Source organism: Falco rusticolus, chromosome 1, assembly GCF_015220075.1.
Source record: "Falco rusticolus isolate bFalRus1 chromosome 1, bFalRus1.pri, whole genome shotgun sequence".
NCBI classification, from domain to species: Eukaryota; Metazoa; Chordata; class Aves; order Falconiformes; family Falconidae; genus Falco; species Falco rusticolus.
In genome coordinates, this window is record NC_051187.1 from 42,918,693 (window position 1) to 42,937,448 (window position 18,756).

Here is an 18,756-nt window from a genome sequence, read left to right on the forward strand (position 1 = left end):
AAAGAAATCAAGAAAAAATAAAAAATCAAACCAAAAAAAACCAACCAACCAACCAACCAAAAACTAACAGAAAAAAACCAAAACAAAAACACTTTACCTGGCGGACTAAAGCTTGCTTTCCACTTCATCATTGCATTCCCACGGGTATAAAATTCCACTGAACCTTCACCTTCATTTGAACAGATTTTGAAACCACTGGAAATAACTTGTCCACCATAGGCAGGGAGAGACTTAGCGTGCTGGTCTTGAGTCTTCCAGAAAAATGAAAATGTTACTCCTGATGAAAGCAAGTAAGAGGATTTTAATGAAAAAAACCAAGTGGAATTAAAAATTTCCAATACTGTAGAATACAGAGAGTGGGAATACTTTTGAGGACAGATCATCCACTAGCATAAACAAGGACAGCATTTTTGAAATCAACAATGCTCTGAGAGTTTAAACCCAATAAACATCTTTTCCTTGGTTTCACATCACACACAGGACAGAGTAGTAATCATTGCTTCCTGAGTAGCTTCTCACAAACTAAAGCACCGAAAGTAATGAAATTCTTACAGATTTATGATTCCATTCCCTTTGCCTTATACCTCCAGTCTCCTGACCCTTCTCACTCTCCTGTCATGATCCCCTTTTCCTCCCATTATTTTATTTCAAAAGACAAGTTGCTTTCATACCTCATATCCTCCACTTGCATCTACTTTTTTTTTTTTTTTGATGTACACCAAATGCCGGCACAGCCAGAAGCAGTACATTGGCTGCTTCCAAACTACTGATGTGCTAACTGGCTGCCAGTATGCCCATGCTTATTGAGTAGCATCCATTGCTAATTACACTTTAATTCTTCTAAGCATGTTATTACCTGTGTTTTCACACTTCAGTGCTCCAATAATCACTGAAACCAAAGAATCAATGTAAAAGAAAGGGACAGCAACATATGCAGAGCCACAGTCAAAATTCTGAGGTTCCCACCTACACAAAAATCAAAGAATTCTTCACAAAACGCAAGTGCAATCCTGCAAGTGCACATGATTCACTTTGTCCACAAATAATCCTGATCAAGTCACAGTAAATTTTACCATTACACTGTAAAATTGAAGACCTCTTCAGATTGCACATTAGTACAGAAATATGATTTCTTTAAAATGGCTTGTTTCTTTAATAAAAGTTACCTCAAAAGGCTTGACTGAAAAAAGCAGCAAATCAAACCTCCCTTGCACAATGGAAATTCATAGTGGCTCTGCTGTAGAGGTTCTGCAGTCAGATAGAATTACAAAGAAAATGGCTTGACTGAACAGCTCCTAAAAATGTTCATCTCAGAATTTATGATACAAAGTGCTAACAATAAAAATCTGAGTTCAGAGCATGTTGAGAAAAACTTTATGATGTATAGAAGTGGAAAAGGTTTTTCCACAAAAAAATCATAGAGAATTAATTTGGCAATGAGCCTGAAGATTACCTAGTCTAAACTGCCTGTTCAAAGTAGGGCCAATATCAGAACTAGATCCGGTTGCTCAGAGCTCAGCTGAGATTTTAGTGTCACCACAGATGCAGATCGCACAGCCTCTCTGTGCAAACCATCCCAATATTTGACCACCCATCCTGCAAAGAAACTTTTTTCCTTAGATTTAGTCAGAATCTACTGTGCTACAATGTGCCTGCGTTGCCTGTCACATTTTCATTGTACATCTCCAAGATTGTTTAGCTCCATCTGCTTCTATAACCACCCATCAGGTAGCTGAAGACAGTCCTTCGCATTCTCTTTTCTTTATGGTAGAAGGAAAAGCCTCAGCCTGCTCTCCCCTATCATATTTTTCAGCCCCCTAAATCATCTGCTGGTCTCACTCTGGCTTCTCAGTTTCTCTTGTATCAGGGGACAAAAATGGGACATCGCACTTCAGATATGCTGTCATGAGAGCTGAACAGAGGGGAATAATCACTTCCCTTAACCTGCTGACCATGCTCTTTTCACATGTAGTCAAAATACATGTCTAGGTGATTTTATAGTTAGCAGTTCTTCAGGCCCACCAGGCAGTATGAACTTTGCCAATTTGCTACCAGATAGCCCAGCACTAGTTAATGAAGCACTCAAACTATTACGTACAATTCTTGCTGAAACCATAGGGTTTTCTGTGTTTCATAATTTTATGATTAAAGATGGAAAAGCCTCAGAATGCTCACGACAGTCATCAGAAATATTCCCCCACTACTAATCTGGAACATATTTTTTTTACTATTTCACATATTAATTTTATCACGTTAACTTAACAGAGAAATTAAAATTACATTATTGCAGTATAAATAATTTAACTATATAGTATCTTCCTGTCTAACTGCTCTTTCTGTTTATCCTGATGACAACACCCATCAATTTATGTGATCTACATACAATTCCTTAACACTTTATACATGATAAAATAACTACCATGGAAACGCTAATCAATTATCATTGGCCCCCTAGAAATCAATCAGTATATGAACATCATCAATCTCAGTCTGCTTGATCTTGGTAGATATGGGTTTAAAGCTACAAATCCTGTGAACTCCCAACTGAAGGATTTGAGGTCTGTTGTAAGCAAGTTACAATACCTTCAGCAGCAAGTTAGTCTGAGTTCAGCTTCTTTACCACACCACTAACAGGCTGAAACACTGATCCAACCCTCCTTCCAGAAAGCCACGTTTCCCTTGTATCTGCACACCATCCTTCACCACCCCAATGAAAGGGCCACCAAGGCCCTTGTTAATGTTAAGCTATTACCACTACTAATGCAATTCCTCTGTCAGTGTCTCAAAACCTTTTCCAGTGCTTCACCACACTTCTGAAAGGCATGGAAGTGTTGCTTTTCCTTCTTTACGGGCTGAGAGATGAAGTTTAGGTGATGTAGACGGAGAGACTAAGTTATACAGCATGTCTGCAGTGGAGATGTTTTCCCCTATCTTCTGACTGTCTATCCTCTAGATACTGATCATCCTGTAGCCACAAGAGACCTGTGGATCAAAATCCTCCTTATGTGCACTCTGGTTCATGAAATGCCGAAACTAAAATTAAAAATTCAAGTAAGGCACACAACACACAGCTTTAGGGAATGCTATGTTGTGCACAGAGCTGCTTTTTTTTCCTTTTTTTTTTAATTCCAATTTCGCATGTGTTGACGAAATCCAACTTCTCCTACTGTGTTCAAACTACTGATTAAGAGAACATTCTCTTGCATCTTTCATAAAGATTTCTTTTGACTGAAAATGCCACTTTAATATGCCCAAAACTGCTTACAGAAAACCATTGTTTAAAAATTACTTAAGAAAGAAGGAAGGCAGGGAAGAAGGTTTCAACATATAGAAGCCACGAATTTGTTTTCTCAAGTCAAAATAACAGTTCTGAAATGTTATTAAATTTATCTTAGGAAAAAATAATGGCATTTTTGTTTCATAGATTGTAATACTTCATCTGAAAAGTATCCCAAGATTGTTTCAGAAAGCATTCCCTGCCTAAATGTACTTAATATGTTTCGCACAAATGCAACAAACAAACATCAAGGGATGTTTAAGCAATAGCACACTTGAATAAAATCACATCTTATCAATGCTACAGGTTGTATTTGATTCAGAAACAAAGACACTCTTTAGATAAAGGGGTGTTGGCTTTTTTCCCTTTTTTTTTTTCCCCCTGCTACAGTGACTTAGTCTTTATTGTTATATGAATTTTTCTCTTCACATTTTATCTGCTGAACATTTCAGTGTTTTATGATTTTAATGTTCTTGTTTGAGAGATACTGGGAGTACTATAATTTATTCTGATTATTATATTATACTATAGATGTAGAAATAATATGACTTACGATTTTTATTTCCCAGTGGTAGAAAAAAAAGTATGAAAAGATACAGCATGTATCAGAAAATATACCAACAATAGGATACTGAATCAGTTTTTCTAATACTCTCAGTTAACAGCCACGTAATGTCTGCTCTCTTGAGTTTCTCCTACTTTCTTAAAAAGTTTGTACACAGCTCTTGCTTTAGCAGTTAAAAAGTAAATAAATCCTATTTCAAGTAATGTTACCCACTTGAAGAATAGCCTAAATCAATAAAAGCCAGAAAATTCAATGGTAACAATACTGTTTAAGTTTAGGGACTACTGGTGTTCAACTAAAGAAAGCCACCATTCTCCATTGATCCTTCCATTTCCATGAAATTGTAAATCTCTAGTGAATGTTTTATGCTATTGAGTAGTTGTATGTCTGGTTTGACAGCTGTATAGAGTTTTAATTATCTTCTGTAATTGGTATATTGTCAAATCTGTAACCCCTACTACACAGACCGTTTTGTGCCCATAGCCCAAGAAGAACTGAAGAGAAATAAAATGAAGAGATTTAACGCACCTGCAAGGACCAACAGGATTCCAAGACACCAGAGACTTAAAGATTTTGTTATCTCCAACGATAAATTAAAAAAAAAAAATCACCAAAAAACCCCATTAATGCTAAGAGGCCACATTGAGAAAACTGTCTCCTAAATATGAAACCTGTTAGGACAACTTCATTGTCTGTCAAACTGCAATTCCTGTAGGAATTAATCTTCATGCCAGAAGCAAGATTTTGGGCACTGTAAGCTTATTTCTGGTTTTATTTGTATTAATTATACTGTAGATCATTGATCCGAGTAGTTGGTGATTAGTTCTAATTTGAATTGCAGTTAGAAAAGACTAAATTTTCAGCAATCAACACTCAATTGTTTTAAAAGTTAATAAAGAGGTCAAGCTTTCCTTATTATGGAAAAAATGAAAAAAAGAGTTTGTTTCAATGAAGAAAGAAACTATTATTGAATTACATAATTCGGCAGCAAAGGAAAAGTAAATAGTAATTCATAAATTTACTAACCTTCAGGTCCACAGACTTCTGGATTACTAATGCAAGAATTTTGATAGCTTCCAAAGAAGAGAAAGGTAACTCCCTTCTTTTCAGTGACGTAAATTCCTTTGTTCACCATTCCTTCTACAATATCTAAAGGAAAAGCAAGACATAGTTTAACATTAATATAAATCAAAACATCCTGGAAAAATTATTTTAATAGATTCATACACCTCATATGTTTATCTTGTCCCAACTATAGGTTTGCTATTTTTGGTTTGTTTTGTTGTTTTTCTTTTTGGGTTTTGTGGGAGTTTTGTTGGTGGTTTGTCTTGGTTTTTTTTTTAAGAATCATACCCATAACTCTTTCATTTCAAGACTGCAAAAATTACACTCATATCCATCAGATTCTTGATTAACTAAGACTGCTTGACAGAATCCATACATCCAAAACCCATTATTTCAAAGTAATCTGAATAAACCTTCTGCTTTCCAGAGCCCTGAATACCAGACACATCATAGAGGTATTTCTGTCATACGGTTAGGTTGCTAATGAAGAAATTCTTAAATGAAAAATGTCACAGAATAAAGGGGGGTTTTTTCATTTTTTGAAAGGGCAATTTTGTGATCAAAAACCACTTTTCTTTAAAAATACAATGCAATGAAATATACTTGACAAGCTATAGTCAAAAGGCAGAAATATATATCCTTTCCAGACATCCTTAGGTATGGCACCACTGTCATTTGGAAAGGCTATTTCTTTGTCTAACATGGATAAAGACTAATTGTCTTGTGATTTGAGTGTGATATTATTGTGTTCTCTCCTAAAGAAAAGGACTGTTGATTTATCTCCCACTAGCTAAAGCACATGAGCCTTCTTAATACTAAAAAAACATGACCTTGTTTACTAAAGGAAACCTCACTAAGGTCTAAGAGTCTAGCCGACAGATGATGACAGGAAGTTGATCTCATTTGTCCCAAGATAAAAAGAGGGATTAATTTTAGCAATGAAAACAATAGGAAATCACAATCAAAAAAATCCACTGTCTTAAAAAGCCTGCATTCCACAAAACAAAGAATATTCTATCATCTGTTTCTGAGCAGACAAAATTTAATTGTTCAGTTTGGAATTTCACATTAATACCATTGTTTGTGATGGCATTTCTTAGGACTGTGAAGGTTCAGGATCTTGGGTTTAAGACCCTTCTCTATAATTTCTTCTGAAAGTGTTAGTAGTTGCTCCAAGGGAAACACCAACAATGGGAATACAGTCTTTTCCTGCTCTGAGGTGAAGAAATTGCCAGCTAGATGCTGCTTGATATTTTTAAAAATGTAATGAGAACATAAGAGGAAATAAGGAAGGCACACAAATGGTCTAAAACACATAAAAGGTGGGCCATAAGGTACTTCCCTCTGTATTTATCACTGTATATCTACCTGACTTAACAGAAGCCTTTTGCACAGCAGGGCACAGTGTAAATCACGCCAAAGATGCACATTCAGCGCTAGGGACAGACCATCTATTTGCAGTGATAATCACAAATACCTGTCACTGCTTCAAGACGGTGCACCCCTTTATGCAATGGGGACATGGGCAAAAGGGCGTCTCATTTTCAAACTGTAGACAACCATCAGGCATGAGGACAGCAGTCATAGTGCTGACCCATCTGTAGGGTAACACCACTCAATGTAACAGCAACAGCATGGCATAGCCCTCAGTGAATGTATGTCCAAGTATTTTCTTAGTCCATTCCAAATCTCAAGACGAATAACACAGGTTTCGGGTATCTTCCTTTCCCTTTGAGCATGAAGTCATCAAGTTCTATCTCTAATTGACAGATAAAATATAGTTTATTTCAAAAATTTGAGTGTGTGTTATGGGTGAGCAAAGATTTCTATGTTCTTCTGGAGTCACTTGAATTCTAAATTAATCTAGCCAGAATAAATCCCATAAAGTAACGCCTTCCTGTTTCCATAGAATTTCTTTTGCCACTGATGTCACTCTTTTTAATGTTGATATTGAATATATCTTATTATGTGAGAACTATGCAAATGCTCTATAAAGCAGATAAGAAAGGATTGTAAGGAATTAGGGTCATTTGAAGTTCATTATTAATAGAGTTCCCATTTGTCAGCAAACTTTTACTGTTAAGAGTAGAAAAATAGTGGGTTTACTACTCTAATAGAAACCTCATAGTCTCTGAGCAGCCCATATGACAGTTTGACCGTTTCCATCCTTCTTCTTAGGTCAGGTTTTCAAACTAGATGTGAGTTAATACCTAACTGTAAAGTGGATAAGAGGTCATATTTCAATTGTACGTACACAAATGTAAATGCTAGTGACTTAAATGACTTTAAACTTATGCTGGTGTAGATGTAAATAGTTTCCAATCTGTCAGGTTTCTGCCTGGAGAGTTGTCATTTTCTGTTCTTCCTTTTATAACCTGGTGTGTTGACGTGAAAAAAAAATACCATTAAAAGGACATCTATGTGCAGATTTTTGCTTGTTAATCAAAATATGTCATGATTGACAAGTTCTTACTTCCGGGCTTTGCAAATTTGCTTGCACGTGTCCTTCTTAATATGTCCTTTAAAAACTACTATGAAATGGTGAAAAACAGATGGCTTCTTTTTCCTTTTATAACCTTGAAAGACAAGAAAAAAAATCAACCTATTTGTTCTTACATGTTCCTCTTACGTGTCATCTCTGTGTCTTTTAAGCTTAATACAAATATTTCAAATATTTTACGTTTTGGAGAACCACTGAGGCTCATCTTCCCATGGTATGCTTAGCATGGGGATGCCTCTCCCAGTAGTTCAGAGTAATTCAGATAACATTGCAGGAGTGCTTTTTCAATAACATATGCCAATGTAAGTATAAACAGATCTTTACCTAATGATCTGAACTTAAACTCAATGTTAAGTTTTAATCCAATGTTACAAGAACCATCCAAGCTTGACAAATGCAGAACAAAAAACATGTAAATCCTCACCTACAGTTGCAGAGAAGTTAGAGTAGGCAGAGTCATTGGTATATACAAAGGTAGAGTTATGGGAAGTAAGCACAGTGAAGTTGTGGATTCTTAGAGCTGGGTGGAACAACAAAAGAAAATAAGCAAATAAGAAAAACAATGAATAAACACAATCAGTAATGAATTGGCCAGTTCATATCTCTCAACATAGCACAAATCACAGATGTTGGTCAGCAGCCTTTAAAATTATCATACAACCCCTTCTCCCAAGGACTTGTATGCGAGTGTTACATTCTTTGATTACACAAGTTAAGTAAATACTGTATCACTAAAACATTTTTTCCTTACAGTAACTGAGAAAAAAATATAAAAAAAAATACAACGGCAGGTGAAGGGCTCTGAAATACAGCCATGCTGGTAAGCAACTCTGCAATTATAACAAAATTCATTATACTGATGCAAAATCTATGGGCAATTGAAAACCCTTGTCCAGTTCTGGGCTCCCCAGTACAAGAGAGACATGGACATACTGGAGGAAGTCCAGTGAAAGGCTAAGAATGCTGGGACTGCTCAGTCTGGAGAAGGGAGGGCTGAGGGATCTTATCAGTGTCTATACACCAGATGGGAGGTGTAAAGATAGCACCAGACTCTTCTTAGTTGTATCCAGTGAACAGAAAAGAGGCAATGGGCACAAATTAAATACAAGAAATTCCATTTAAAAATAATAAAAAATGCAACTTTTTATATCTGAAAATAAATTTTTATTCTCTAATATTTTGTTATTTTGATAAATTAACAGTATCTTACGCACTGTCATTATTTACCCTGGGCAGGCAAATAGAGCTTGATGGAAAGCTCATGAAAGTAAATAGACACACATCGATTTGGGTTTTAGACCAACTGAGCTCACAGAAGGGAAAGGCAAATGTTCTTTAAAAAAAACCAAAACCAAACAAAAACCTCAAGAGAAAAATGCATGGAAAACAAGGGGTCAAATAAAAAACCTGAACACGGCCACATCTTTTTCTGTTTGCTACATTTTAAGTTAATTGTTTCCCTTCAATTGCTTCTACTGCTGAGATAACAAAAGAAAATTAATTTGCTGACACTCTCACAACACAAATGCATTGAGAGATATAAATCTGGCTTCACACACAATGACTTCAACAAATAACATGGATTAACATGATGGACAGAGTATGATGCCTCAAGAATTTAAGAGGAGAAACATGGAATGAAAATAATCGCATGATACGACGAATGGAAAAATAAGAAAGACTAGCAATAAACAGAAGAGTTGTGTAATCAGAATGGTATCAAAAACAAGCAAATTGTCACCTGCATTACATTACACCCATATAGAAAACTTCTTGTATATCAAAGTCAAATATCAGACAGATACATAAAACCTCTGCTGGAGGCAGCTGAAATAAGATCTGTGTGCTATAAGACACAATATGAGCAACTGAGAAGAGCATGAACTACCCGCTCCAACACTGGGGAAAGAATTCATCATTATCATAACTGCACTGCAGAGAAAAAGACTTTTTGCTACTGGCATCCCCTGCAAATAATAGTAAGACAATGTCCAGCAAACTTCTTCAGCAAAGTCATGCAGCTGGCTCATTTATAAAGTTATTTAACTCAACATCACAGTACAAGTCAAAGAAGATTGCTCATGTGAGCCAGTCCCATTCCTTTAAGTGAAGGTTTGTAGGACTAGGAACTGTATGTGTTCTGCTTTCTACCTCTGCCAAGATACTACTGAAAAGATTTCTGAATTTTGCTGAAATAATGTCATTTAGCACAGTCTGAAAAACAATCTAACATCAATTGTCATTCATGTCATTTAACACAGTCTGAAAAACAATCTAACATCAATTGTCATTCTTCTGAGAGCTGCATTTTATGTATCACTTTCAAGCACTTTCAAAACAACTTTGTTGTAACATGAGTGCCAAAACAGTGCTAGATATGGAGTACTTCACTCTTCCTGATACAAAGTGAAGTCCAGAGTCAGAAAATTACTTTAACACACCGTTAGAGAACTCACATGGTAACTTTGTAAGCCAAATTATGATTCTATTGAACTCAATAGGAACGCTGTCATCAGCCTCTAACAGGACCAGAATATTGCCCAGATTTATTTCTGTTCAGGCAATTTCATTCCTTTAAGAGACTTTGTGGAAAGATGTGTCAAAGTTTAAGCTTAAAATACTTGAACACCTCTGGAATAAAAGGCTTTAGATATTTATGGATCTTTTTCCCCACTTCAGAACATTTTTGTGTAATAAACAGCAATAACTTTGCACTTTTGTAACATTTTTCATGTAAGGCTGTAAAGGTCTCTAACATCTGATTTAATCTTCTGCAGTGATATTTCTAGGTGAAGCTATTACAGTCACCAGTAGTGACACAGCAGCTACCCCTTGCACTAGTACAAAACAGTTTAGCTCAACTGCCAAGTTGCTCAGCCATACCGTGAGAAATACTAGGGAATATACATCAGCCCAATTTGGAATTGGCTAAAGTGTCAGAAGAGAAAAAACAGTTCATGTGAAAATTACCAAGGGACCTTTGAGTCTCAGAAGGAGGCAGGGCATAGCTAAAAATTTCTTCTGAAAGGAATGGCCTTATGCTGTTCATAATGCTGCAAATGGGATACAGTGATTTGGTCAAAGCTTCATTAATTACATCACCACACATGTCCGGGAAGCCCCACCTCCCTTTTTGATCCTGATATGAAACATCAGAACCAGAAAGCTGCCAAATCCAACCAGACTACCTTTTAATATCATTCCCTCTGGGATCCTGCAATCCTGACAACTGAGTGTTTCAAATTAGTGAGAGTTTTGCCTTACCAAACCTCTCTCTGTTTTGCCCAATCAGAAAAGAATTTGAACTAATGCTGCAATGCTGCTCTTAAGGAAATACCCAAAAGCACATAAAAATGAATAAAAAGCATTCAGATAAGGGTTTACACTTCTCTTTCTACAGATACTAATGCAATTTTCAAAAGTGCATGAAGAATGTGGGCATTTAACTCCTTCCAAAAAGCAAAAAGAAACAGGCGTCTTCACTGCTGGCATAGCCAAGGATCTCAGTCACTGAGTGCATTAGTGCATTTTATGCATGTATCAAACCAACTAATAACAATGTGATTTCAATGACTTTTTGGATCATAAACCTTTTCTCTTTATAACCTTTACAATGTGTAGACAGCCCATAAAATATCTTAAAATACTCTGTAAAAATCAGTTCACAAATACAGTATCATTTGGACATTGAAGCACTGCAAAAACATTAACTGGAAAAAAAATCTCTCAGCTGCTGTGGTACAAAAACTAACCCTTTTCATTTCTCCTGCTCCCTTTCTACTTACAGACTGCCACAAATATTTATATCAAATACTTATGTTATTGCCACTGTCAATGAATCCTTTGTCTACCTCCATTCGTATCCCGAAACTCATGAATTCCATCCACATCTTCCAATGGCCAGTAATGGGAAGCTGATGCAAGAACTTTGAACCCTTTCAAGAAACACACATGAAAAAGTTATTAAAGTAAGGACCAACAAGGAGTGGAACAAGGCTCCACAGAAAACAATAATGGAGGTCACTAGGTTAAGTAAAACAAGATATTCTATGTAAATCAAGTACAGCACATAAGCAAGATCATAAATCAAAATAGCAGAGTAGATTAAAGCCACACATCTGACTGACCATTGCAGAAAACAGCTGTTTTTAAAACTCAACTGATTTTTATTTTAATTGCACTTAAAATGCATAATAATCTCTGATTAAATCTCTGCTAGCGTATCAGGCAGCATTTGTTGAAGTAACAGTCAAGGAGTCATTGAAGAGTAATTTCAAGATTTTACTGAGATTTTAAACACATGGTAGATAACACAAAGCACCAAGAAGGAAATGCACAGGGTATGTTTATCCTCTACAGCATACTACTACTGCTTCTGACTCCTCCATAAGTAACTCAGATCTCTTCAGTTCAAGGGAGTAGGGGAAGATGCTAGAGAGTTACCAGGAATCTTATCCTTTCTGCAAAATCCACTGAAAAACCAGTCCAACACCTTCAGGTTATATTAACCCAAGCATTTTTTCACTTTTGGTCTTCCATGGAGAGACACTTGTCAGCCATAGAAGACCAAAGGTGAAAAAAAGCTCAGTGGTGGAAGACCTGCCATGTGGATGAGAGCATAGATGCCTGCAGAGTCTAGTCTTCCTGACATCTCCAGATAACTCTCACCTTAACAAAGTCATCAGAACTTCCTTTAACAGAAGAGATTTGACATTCCTCAAGAGAAGGGGTTCCATCCAGACTATTAAGCAACACATGGATAAAGAGTTCACTCCTCCCCATACAACATTAACTGTTCCTTCATAACCTTCTCCACTACACCAAAACCAGAACAACTCCTTGTGGCTGATGAGAACACTTTGTTTTCCTAGATGTCCTCCTTAGCAACAGGTGGACAAGCTGACAAAAACAAAACATCTGCTGGTTTCCACTGACAGATTATCTGCACAGTCTGACCAACAACTTTGAAGTTTTAGATGTGAACACTCAAACCTGACCAGAAGCAGGCTGCCCAAAACTATCAAATTTTGTGTTAAGATAATAATTCTGGTTTAATGGTATAGCATTAATAATGTAGGAAAACATGAACAGTAATTTTTATTATCTTATTAGCTGCAAGAAATCCTTTATTCTCAAAAGAATTTATTTAACCAGCTGTGATGAAATAAATTTATAATCTCCTATTAAGAAAGTTTTAGAAGGCCGATACAGAATTTTTACTGTGAATGCCAATGAGAACATGTTTTGTTCACCATCATGGTATTTCATCCTATTAGAATTATTTTTTTTTTTTGAGGGGGGTAAATGACAGAACAGACAACAGGGACAGATAGCGCAAATATTTATATTACACCATGTCTGTAGTTCTTTACCCTACAATCATTTTTCATTCCCAAGAAATCTTTCAAGAACATGGAGGTGCAAAGCTGCTAGATTTAAGTTTGTTAAAAACCATTTCAGCTGTTACGCACCATACAAAAGCTTCCTACACCTAGTGTGCAAATTAAAACACATCACAAGCAGTGTCCTATGACATTTACACTCTATCCTACACCTGTCTTCACTCCCGAGATCAAAACAGCTTGCCTATTTGATAATTACTCCATCATTTTAACATCCTGATACAAACAGGATTTCTTTATCATAGATATGAAGACGCAGCAATTTTACTTGCATCCTTCAATTGCCTAGCCCACACAGTGGAGATCAGCTTGATGTTCTGCATCCTCATGGTGTAGTTTTAGAGCTGTGACAGACAGGATCCCCCCAAAAAACATTTTTTTTTAGTAACAGTGCAGAGTTAATAAAATTGCTGAACATCAAAACAAGCAATTCTAGAGCTCAGAGCACGGAACTAAAAGAAAGTCTGCATCTTGTGAGGATACAAACTATTCAAACTTGCTTCCAAACTCTACTACACCAAAGATTACACTAAACAAATGATTCATAATTGTCCAGGATCTTGGTCAGAGCAGAATTGGGCTACCGAACTAGAAATGTTTGCAGTTGAATATTTGAAAGATAGAGAGAAATGCACAACTGCTAACAAAAAGAGAAAGCTACTGTCAACATAAGAGAATAATGACACAGAATATGCTTATACAAAACCCAATCTGAAAATTCCAAGCAACCCAAACTCAATGAAGCTGAGCATGGCAAAGTACACTGACGAAAAGGCATATGAGAACAAGGGTTTTTGCATGTACATAAAGTATATCTGAGTATATGCTTAGTTCTGCCTTCAAAGAACATATTCTGGCAGCTGCAGAAGAAATGAAGTTACAAATTTCTGTGGTATTAAGAGCATCCATATAGGCTAAATATGCTAATGTACCTCCACACAACTTCCTTCAGTCTACCAGTTCGATCTTGCAGAGCACAGAACATGCCTGCTGTTTCACAGTGTGCTTAAATGCAAATATCTCTTGCTCCGACTAACATCTGCCTTTTGCAGAAGGTCAAAAAAAGGATTAAAGTTAAGAGAGGTGGTAGAAAAGAAATTTCAGAAAAATAGAAAAGAAAAAGCTCAGGAGAAAATTATATGACACCAAACAATTGTGTCACAACATGGCACAATTATTTTGGTAGTAGTAGTAGCAGCAGCAGCATGACAAAGGCATTGCCATGGTTGGTATCAAACTCATAAGGAGAAGCTGTATTTTAACAAGCTTACATTTAAAAGTTGGCAAAAAAAAAAAAAAGGGGAAGGGAAACAGATACACAGCAAAACAAATTGCCTAGAGCCACAATGCATGTCAGTGGCTTTCCCAGCTCCCAGTTCTGAACTACATAAAGCCATGCTGTTACTCTGCTACCAGCCCATCAGCCCTGAAAAGACCTCTGAAAACCAATACCTGCTACCCTGAATTCAACTTACACTTGCAATATCCTTTCAACAGGCAACACCATTCTGTGTTTAGAACAAAATCACAGGACTTGTTTACAGCCTAGTTCAAATCCAGAAATCACCACTCACAGTTATGCTTCTGCATACACACACAAAATGTATGTTGTGTAATTTGCCCCCTTATTGTGGGAGGGCTTTTTTCCCCCTATTGTTCCATCCACTAGAAGCCAGTGAACCTCATCTATAGGAAATGAGACTGTATTTCTTTGGTTTTGAGTGAAGGTAGAACGAAAGAAACTAATGGGGCTGAAGCTACTGCAATAGCAGACAACATGGCTTTTTCACATCGCTCTGGATTTTATTTGAAAATAACTACTTATGGTTAAAACTTAAAAGCACAAACCAATAAATGAATTGGTAAAGCAGTAAAATTGTACTTGTACACCACCATGAGGCTTGAAATTAAACTATTTATATAAACACAAGAATTCTGCAGTGACACACACAGACCCCAAGTAAGCTTTGAGTTTTTTCTACGTTGAAAACAGATGAGCATCCGTTAATATGTTCTATAATTGATTTAAACTTCAGCACAAAGGCTGAAAGGAGGCTAGATGACTTGAAGCCATGCCAAAGTACTGCAAAGTATACAAGTTGGCATATCTAACTGTAAATGATTGAACTGAAAATGCTGAACACTAAGGCATTGGGGGGGGGGGGGTAAGAAAATAGTCTATGTCGAGACGTGATTCAGAAACTCATGCTCAGAGAAAAAAAAAAAACAGTGTAAACAGGATTTTTCTACATATCAAATACAAGCCATTTTTCTCCAAATATATTTCTATGCAGAATATTTAGTAAGTAGGTTACTGAATTTAAAATGACTGGGACAGTCTGATACTTTAGACTTCATTACATTTTTAATACAGAGCTGACATTAAAATGTAGGACCACAGTTTCTTTGGAGCTATTATGAAAAATGCAAACCAAAAAGCAAACAAATATTTAAGCACAATGTCATAAAAAGTAAACAGAACATTCCTTACCTGGGTGTTTGGGCAGCTGGGAATAATTTCCATACACCTGCACATAAAACATTACATAATGAGACATACTGAGGTAAAACTTCCTAAGGAATCCAAATATACCTCAGTATTGACCATATTCAGAACATTACCTGATATTTGTACTGAAATAAAACCAGCAAAGAATAATGACAACACAGCAGAGATAGTAAATTCTCCATGGTCTATATAAGGTTAAAAGTACAACTGGAATCAAATTCCTGTAAGATTTCAATCATAAGTTTTCCTTTGCTACTTTTTGTGTTAAAAGGGACATTTTCCATGCAGGTTCAAAAAGTCCACTCCTTCAGTGATGGCAAAATATCCTCCCAGACCCTTTAAGTAGGATTTGCTTGCTTCACACTTTGATTTCTTCATTTAACTCTAAATAAATTTCCATGATTGGAAGAAAATTAAAAGAAACATGCATCAGATCCGAAAGCTGTACTGTTCCATGGAAAGAAGTCAAATATTTGTTACAATCTGTGCCAAAAAGAAAAGATCTTGTTTTCAACTTTCTTCCTATGGTTGTCTTTTCTTTTCAATCACTTTCACGTTGTCAGAGATCTGAAGCCAGTTTTAGTTTTGCTAGTACGAAAATGTACTTCCTCATAGCATAAGGCATATAACTCTCACTATTTCCTCAGAAACTGAGCTGAGAAGAGTTCCTAACTCCTTGCTTGCCCAGCTCATGTTTGCACCTCCATCCCAGATCTTTTTGGGTGGAGAGCAAGTCTGAGTGATGTCATGCTTTCTTCTCAAACTTTGTCCCATTCTGGTACTCTATTTATATCACATTGCTGCTGTCTCTTTTCTGGGTCCTAACACCAGCCAGCTAGGAACAAGTGGAAACAAGTCAATGTGCTTCAGCAAACGATAATAGAGATTACTGCTCTTAGCAATCTGCACACTTAAAGAAGAATGAAAGCCAGAACAAGTGCTCATAATTTGAATGCTTAAGAAAAAGAAAACAGGTTTTGGACAGGAATTTTGGTAGGAAAGCTAAGATCTATTTATTAAAATAACAGATTGTATTTCTGTTTTTAAAATTGTGACCTTTAAATAAAAAATACTGATTTAAATCACATGGCACTCTGAGGGATTAATTTTACTATGTCTGTATCAAGGAGAAACTGAGGCATTACCCATTTCACTGAATTGCTCAGTTGCACAACAAAACTAGTAAAAGCACCAGCAAAGTACCTTTATAGTTGCCACTTTCTTAAAAATAAAAATTGCATTTAAGTATTTATAAAAGCCTCCCAACTACACTCTGAACTACATCATAAATAATAGCTATCATTTTATATGTAAAACAAAAATAGCAGCTAGAATTAGTTGATATTCTTCATTTAATCTGCTCCTTTACAGTAAAATCTTGTTTTCAGTTCCCTCCAAGTTCTTTTTTGTTTGCAGTGAAATAAATGGAAAGAACAGTATTTTAAACAAAATTTGATAAGCTTTCCATCCCTGTTCATCTCTCCCCCGCATTTCTATATCAACCCCTTCTTTATCCTCACACAAGCCATTTAAAGCTGATGTAGGCAAGATCAGAAACTAAAAATCAGAATCAAACCATGTTACTGTCTCAGCAAAATTCAAATTATTTTATTTACCTTTTCATTTGCCAAAAGTTGTATCAACAGATTAGATCTTACTTTCAGCCCCAGATGCTTACTGGTGCAGCAGAACATTCTCTGCCTAAAATCACTGGACACACAAGATAGTGATCTACAGAAAAATGATCATGCATTTGTTTCCATGCATGCCACTGCCCCTCTGCAACTCAGCTTATGACCTTTAGCTATTCTCCCCACCCATCCATTCCGTGATTCTTAGCCCCATTTCTTCATGTACCTATATCAGTCTTTATTTGGCCGGTTCATTTTCCTAGCTCTGTCCTTCCAGTATATTAGCCCTCTTACTTGTCTACTACTTAATTGCAGCTTCTGCACCAAACTCTTAGCTAGGGTTGCTCATAACTTTCAGGATGAAAGTTTTCCACTGACACTTTACATAGAGGTTATATAGCTGAAAGCCCAGCAAGCTTGGTAGTGGCTGTGGCCCTCATTTTACCCAGCTGGCTCCCCAGATGCCCACCGAACTTCTGAAGCTTCTGGTGGTAACTAGCTCCTTGAGATGACTGGCAAATAGATGGGATTTCAGGGTCCGAGAACTGAAAAGATCAAAATTAATTTTGGAAACCTTAAGATATTCATGCTGCATGAACACTTCAATGTTACCAAAGTTTACTATTACAAAATTTCAGTACTGAAATAAAGCGTGTCTTGTGTTTCTAATGCTGATTTAGGGTCTGCAACAAAATAAATCTGAAAAATTTGGATTTCAGTTCCTACAAAAATTTAGCTTCCCATTTAGTTATAACCAGTCTGACTTTCACTTTTTTCCCTCTAGGTTTTTTTAGACTCCTTCCCTCATTACTGTTAGCCACAAACTCCTCCATATCCTGAAGGAAGAAGAGGAATTCTGTATAAACCCTACGAATTCTGCATCACTTACTGAAAAGTAGAGCCACCCTTAGAAATAATAGAGAGCTGCAGCTAAAAATCTTGAGAACAGCCAAAACTTAAAAAGAGAAAGACAGGAATCTGAAATATTTGCCAAGAGGGGCCTGTCAAGGGAAAGAATATGCTTACCAAAACAGTTGTGAGAATCCAAGCAAACATGTTCACTGCCAAAACTTTCTGTGGAAACAGCAAATTGCAAGCAGACATTGGAGATTATTTGCAGAAACAAATTCTGAATTTATTCCTGTGATCCTCTGGAAACCTGGTCTGAGAAGCCACACTGCTTCCACCACAAACCAAAGGCAGCACTTGGCACCTTACATGCAAACCAGAGTAACTGATCCAACACTCAGAAGACAAGTAATCACAGTGGATTGCTCTTGAAGGACCTGCAGATGAAATAGTGTTCATTAAAAGTACTTGCATGTCAACAAAATCACAAAGTCTGCACACGTGGGGGCACTGGGCAGCCCACGCTGAGACCACTGGAGAGGTTTCTTCGCAGTGCAGCTCTCCTACGCTGCTGCCCTGGGGCCCTGCTAAGGTAGGAAGGAAGGAAAAAGCTGTGAGCCACGTGTTACAGTACCTGGGGGTAGGGGGGTTGTCCATGAAAGGCCTCTAGTTTTTTCAGTCCCACTTAAGTAGGGCAGCGAAAAGGCCAGGGAGGAGCTGCTCTGCAGCTCAGACATTTACTGACAGGTAGAATGAGTTCCGTGAACAGAACAGAAAGCCTGAAGACCTGCAGCAACCATCAGAGGCTTGCAAACAGCACTGGGAAATGACACAGCCAGGCTTCTCTCTCTTTTCTCCCCTCGCCACTTTTTTTTTTTTTTTTTTTTGGGGGGGCGGGGTGGCGGGTGGGGAGGGAGAGGTAGAAAGGGCTTTCAAAGAGAACAGCTTAACAAAAAAG

General features: G+C 36.9%; 1 protein-coding gene across 3 annotated transcripts in view; it reads right to left on the reverse strand.

Annotated features, from left to right (window-relative positions):
• ADGRD1 (adhesion G protein-coupled receptor D1) overlaps nucleotides 1–18,408 on the reverse strand; it is a 160,651-nt gene extending 142,243 nt beyond the window's left edge. Inside the window, exons 1-6 of one of the 3 annotated variants that reach the window (XM_037376884.1) lie at nucleotides 17,976–18,408; nucleotides 15,301–15,337; nucleotides 11,259–11,342; nucleotides 7,832–7,927; nucleotides 4,869–4,991; nucleotides 98–277 (exon numbers count right to left, since the gene is read on the reverse strand). In XM_037376884.1, coding sequence (XP_037232781.1) covers nucleotides 98–277; nucleotides 4,869–4,991; nucleotides 7,832–7,927; nucleotides 11,259–11,342; nucleotides 15,301–15,337; nucleotides 17,976–18,053 — 598 coding nt within the window. In that variant the 5' untranslated portion in view covers nucleotides 18,054–18,408. Of the gene's footprint in view, nucleotides 1–97; nucleotides 278–4,868; nucleotides 4,992–7,831; nucleotides 7,928–11,258; nucleotides 11,343–15,300; nucleotides 15,338–15,431; nucleotides 16,034–17,975 lie in introns of those variants that run through there. The other 2 variants (XM_037376876.1, XM_037376893.1) reach the window with 2 other exon arrangements.
• Nucleotides 18,409–18,756: the final 348 nt, after the last annotated feature.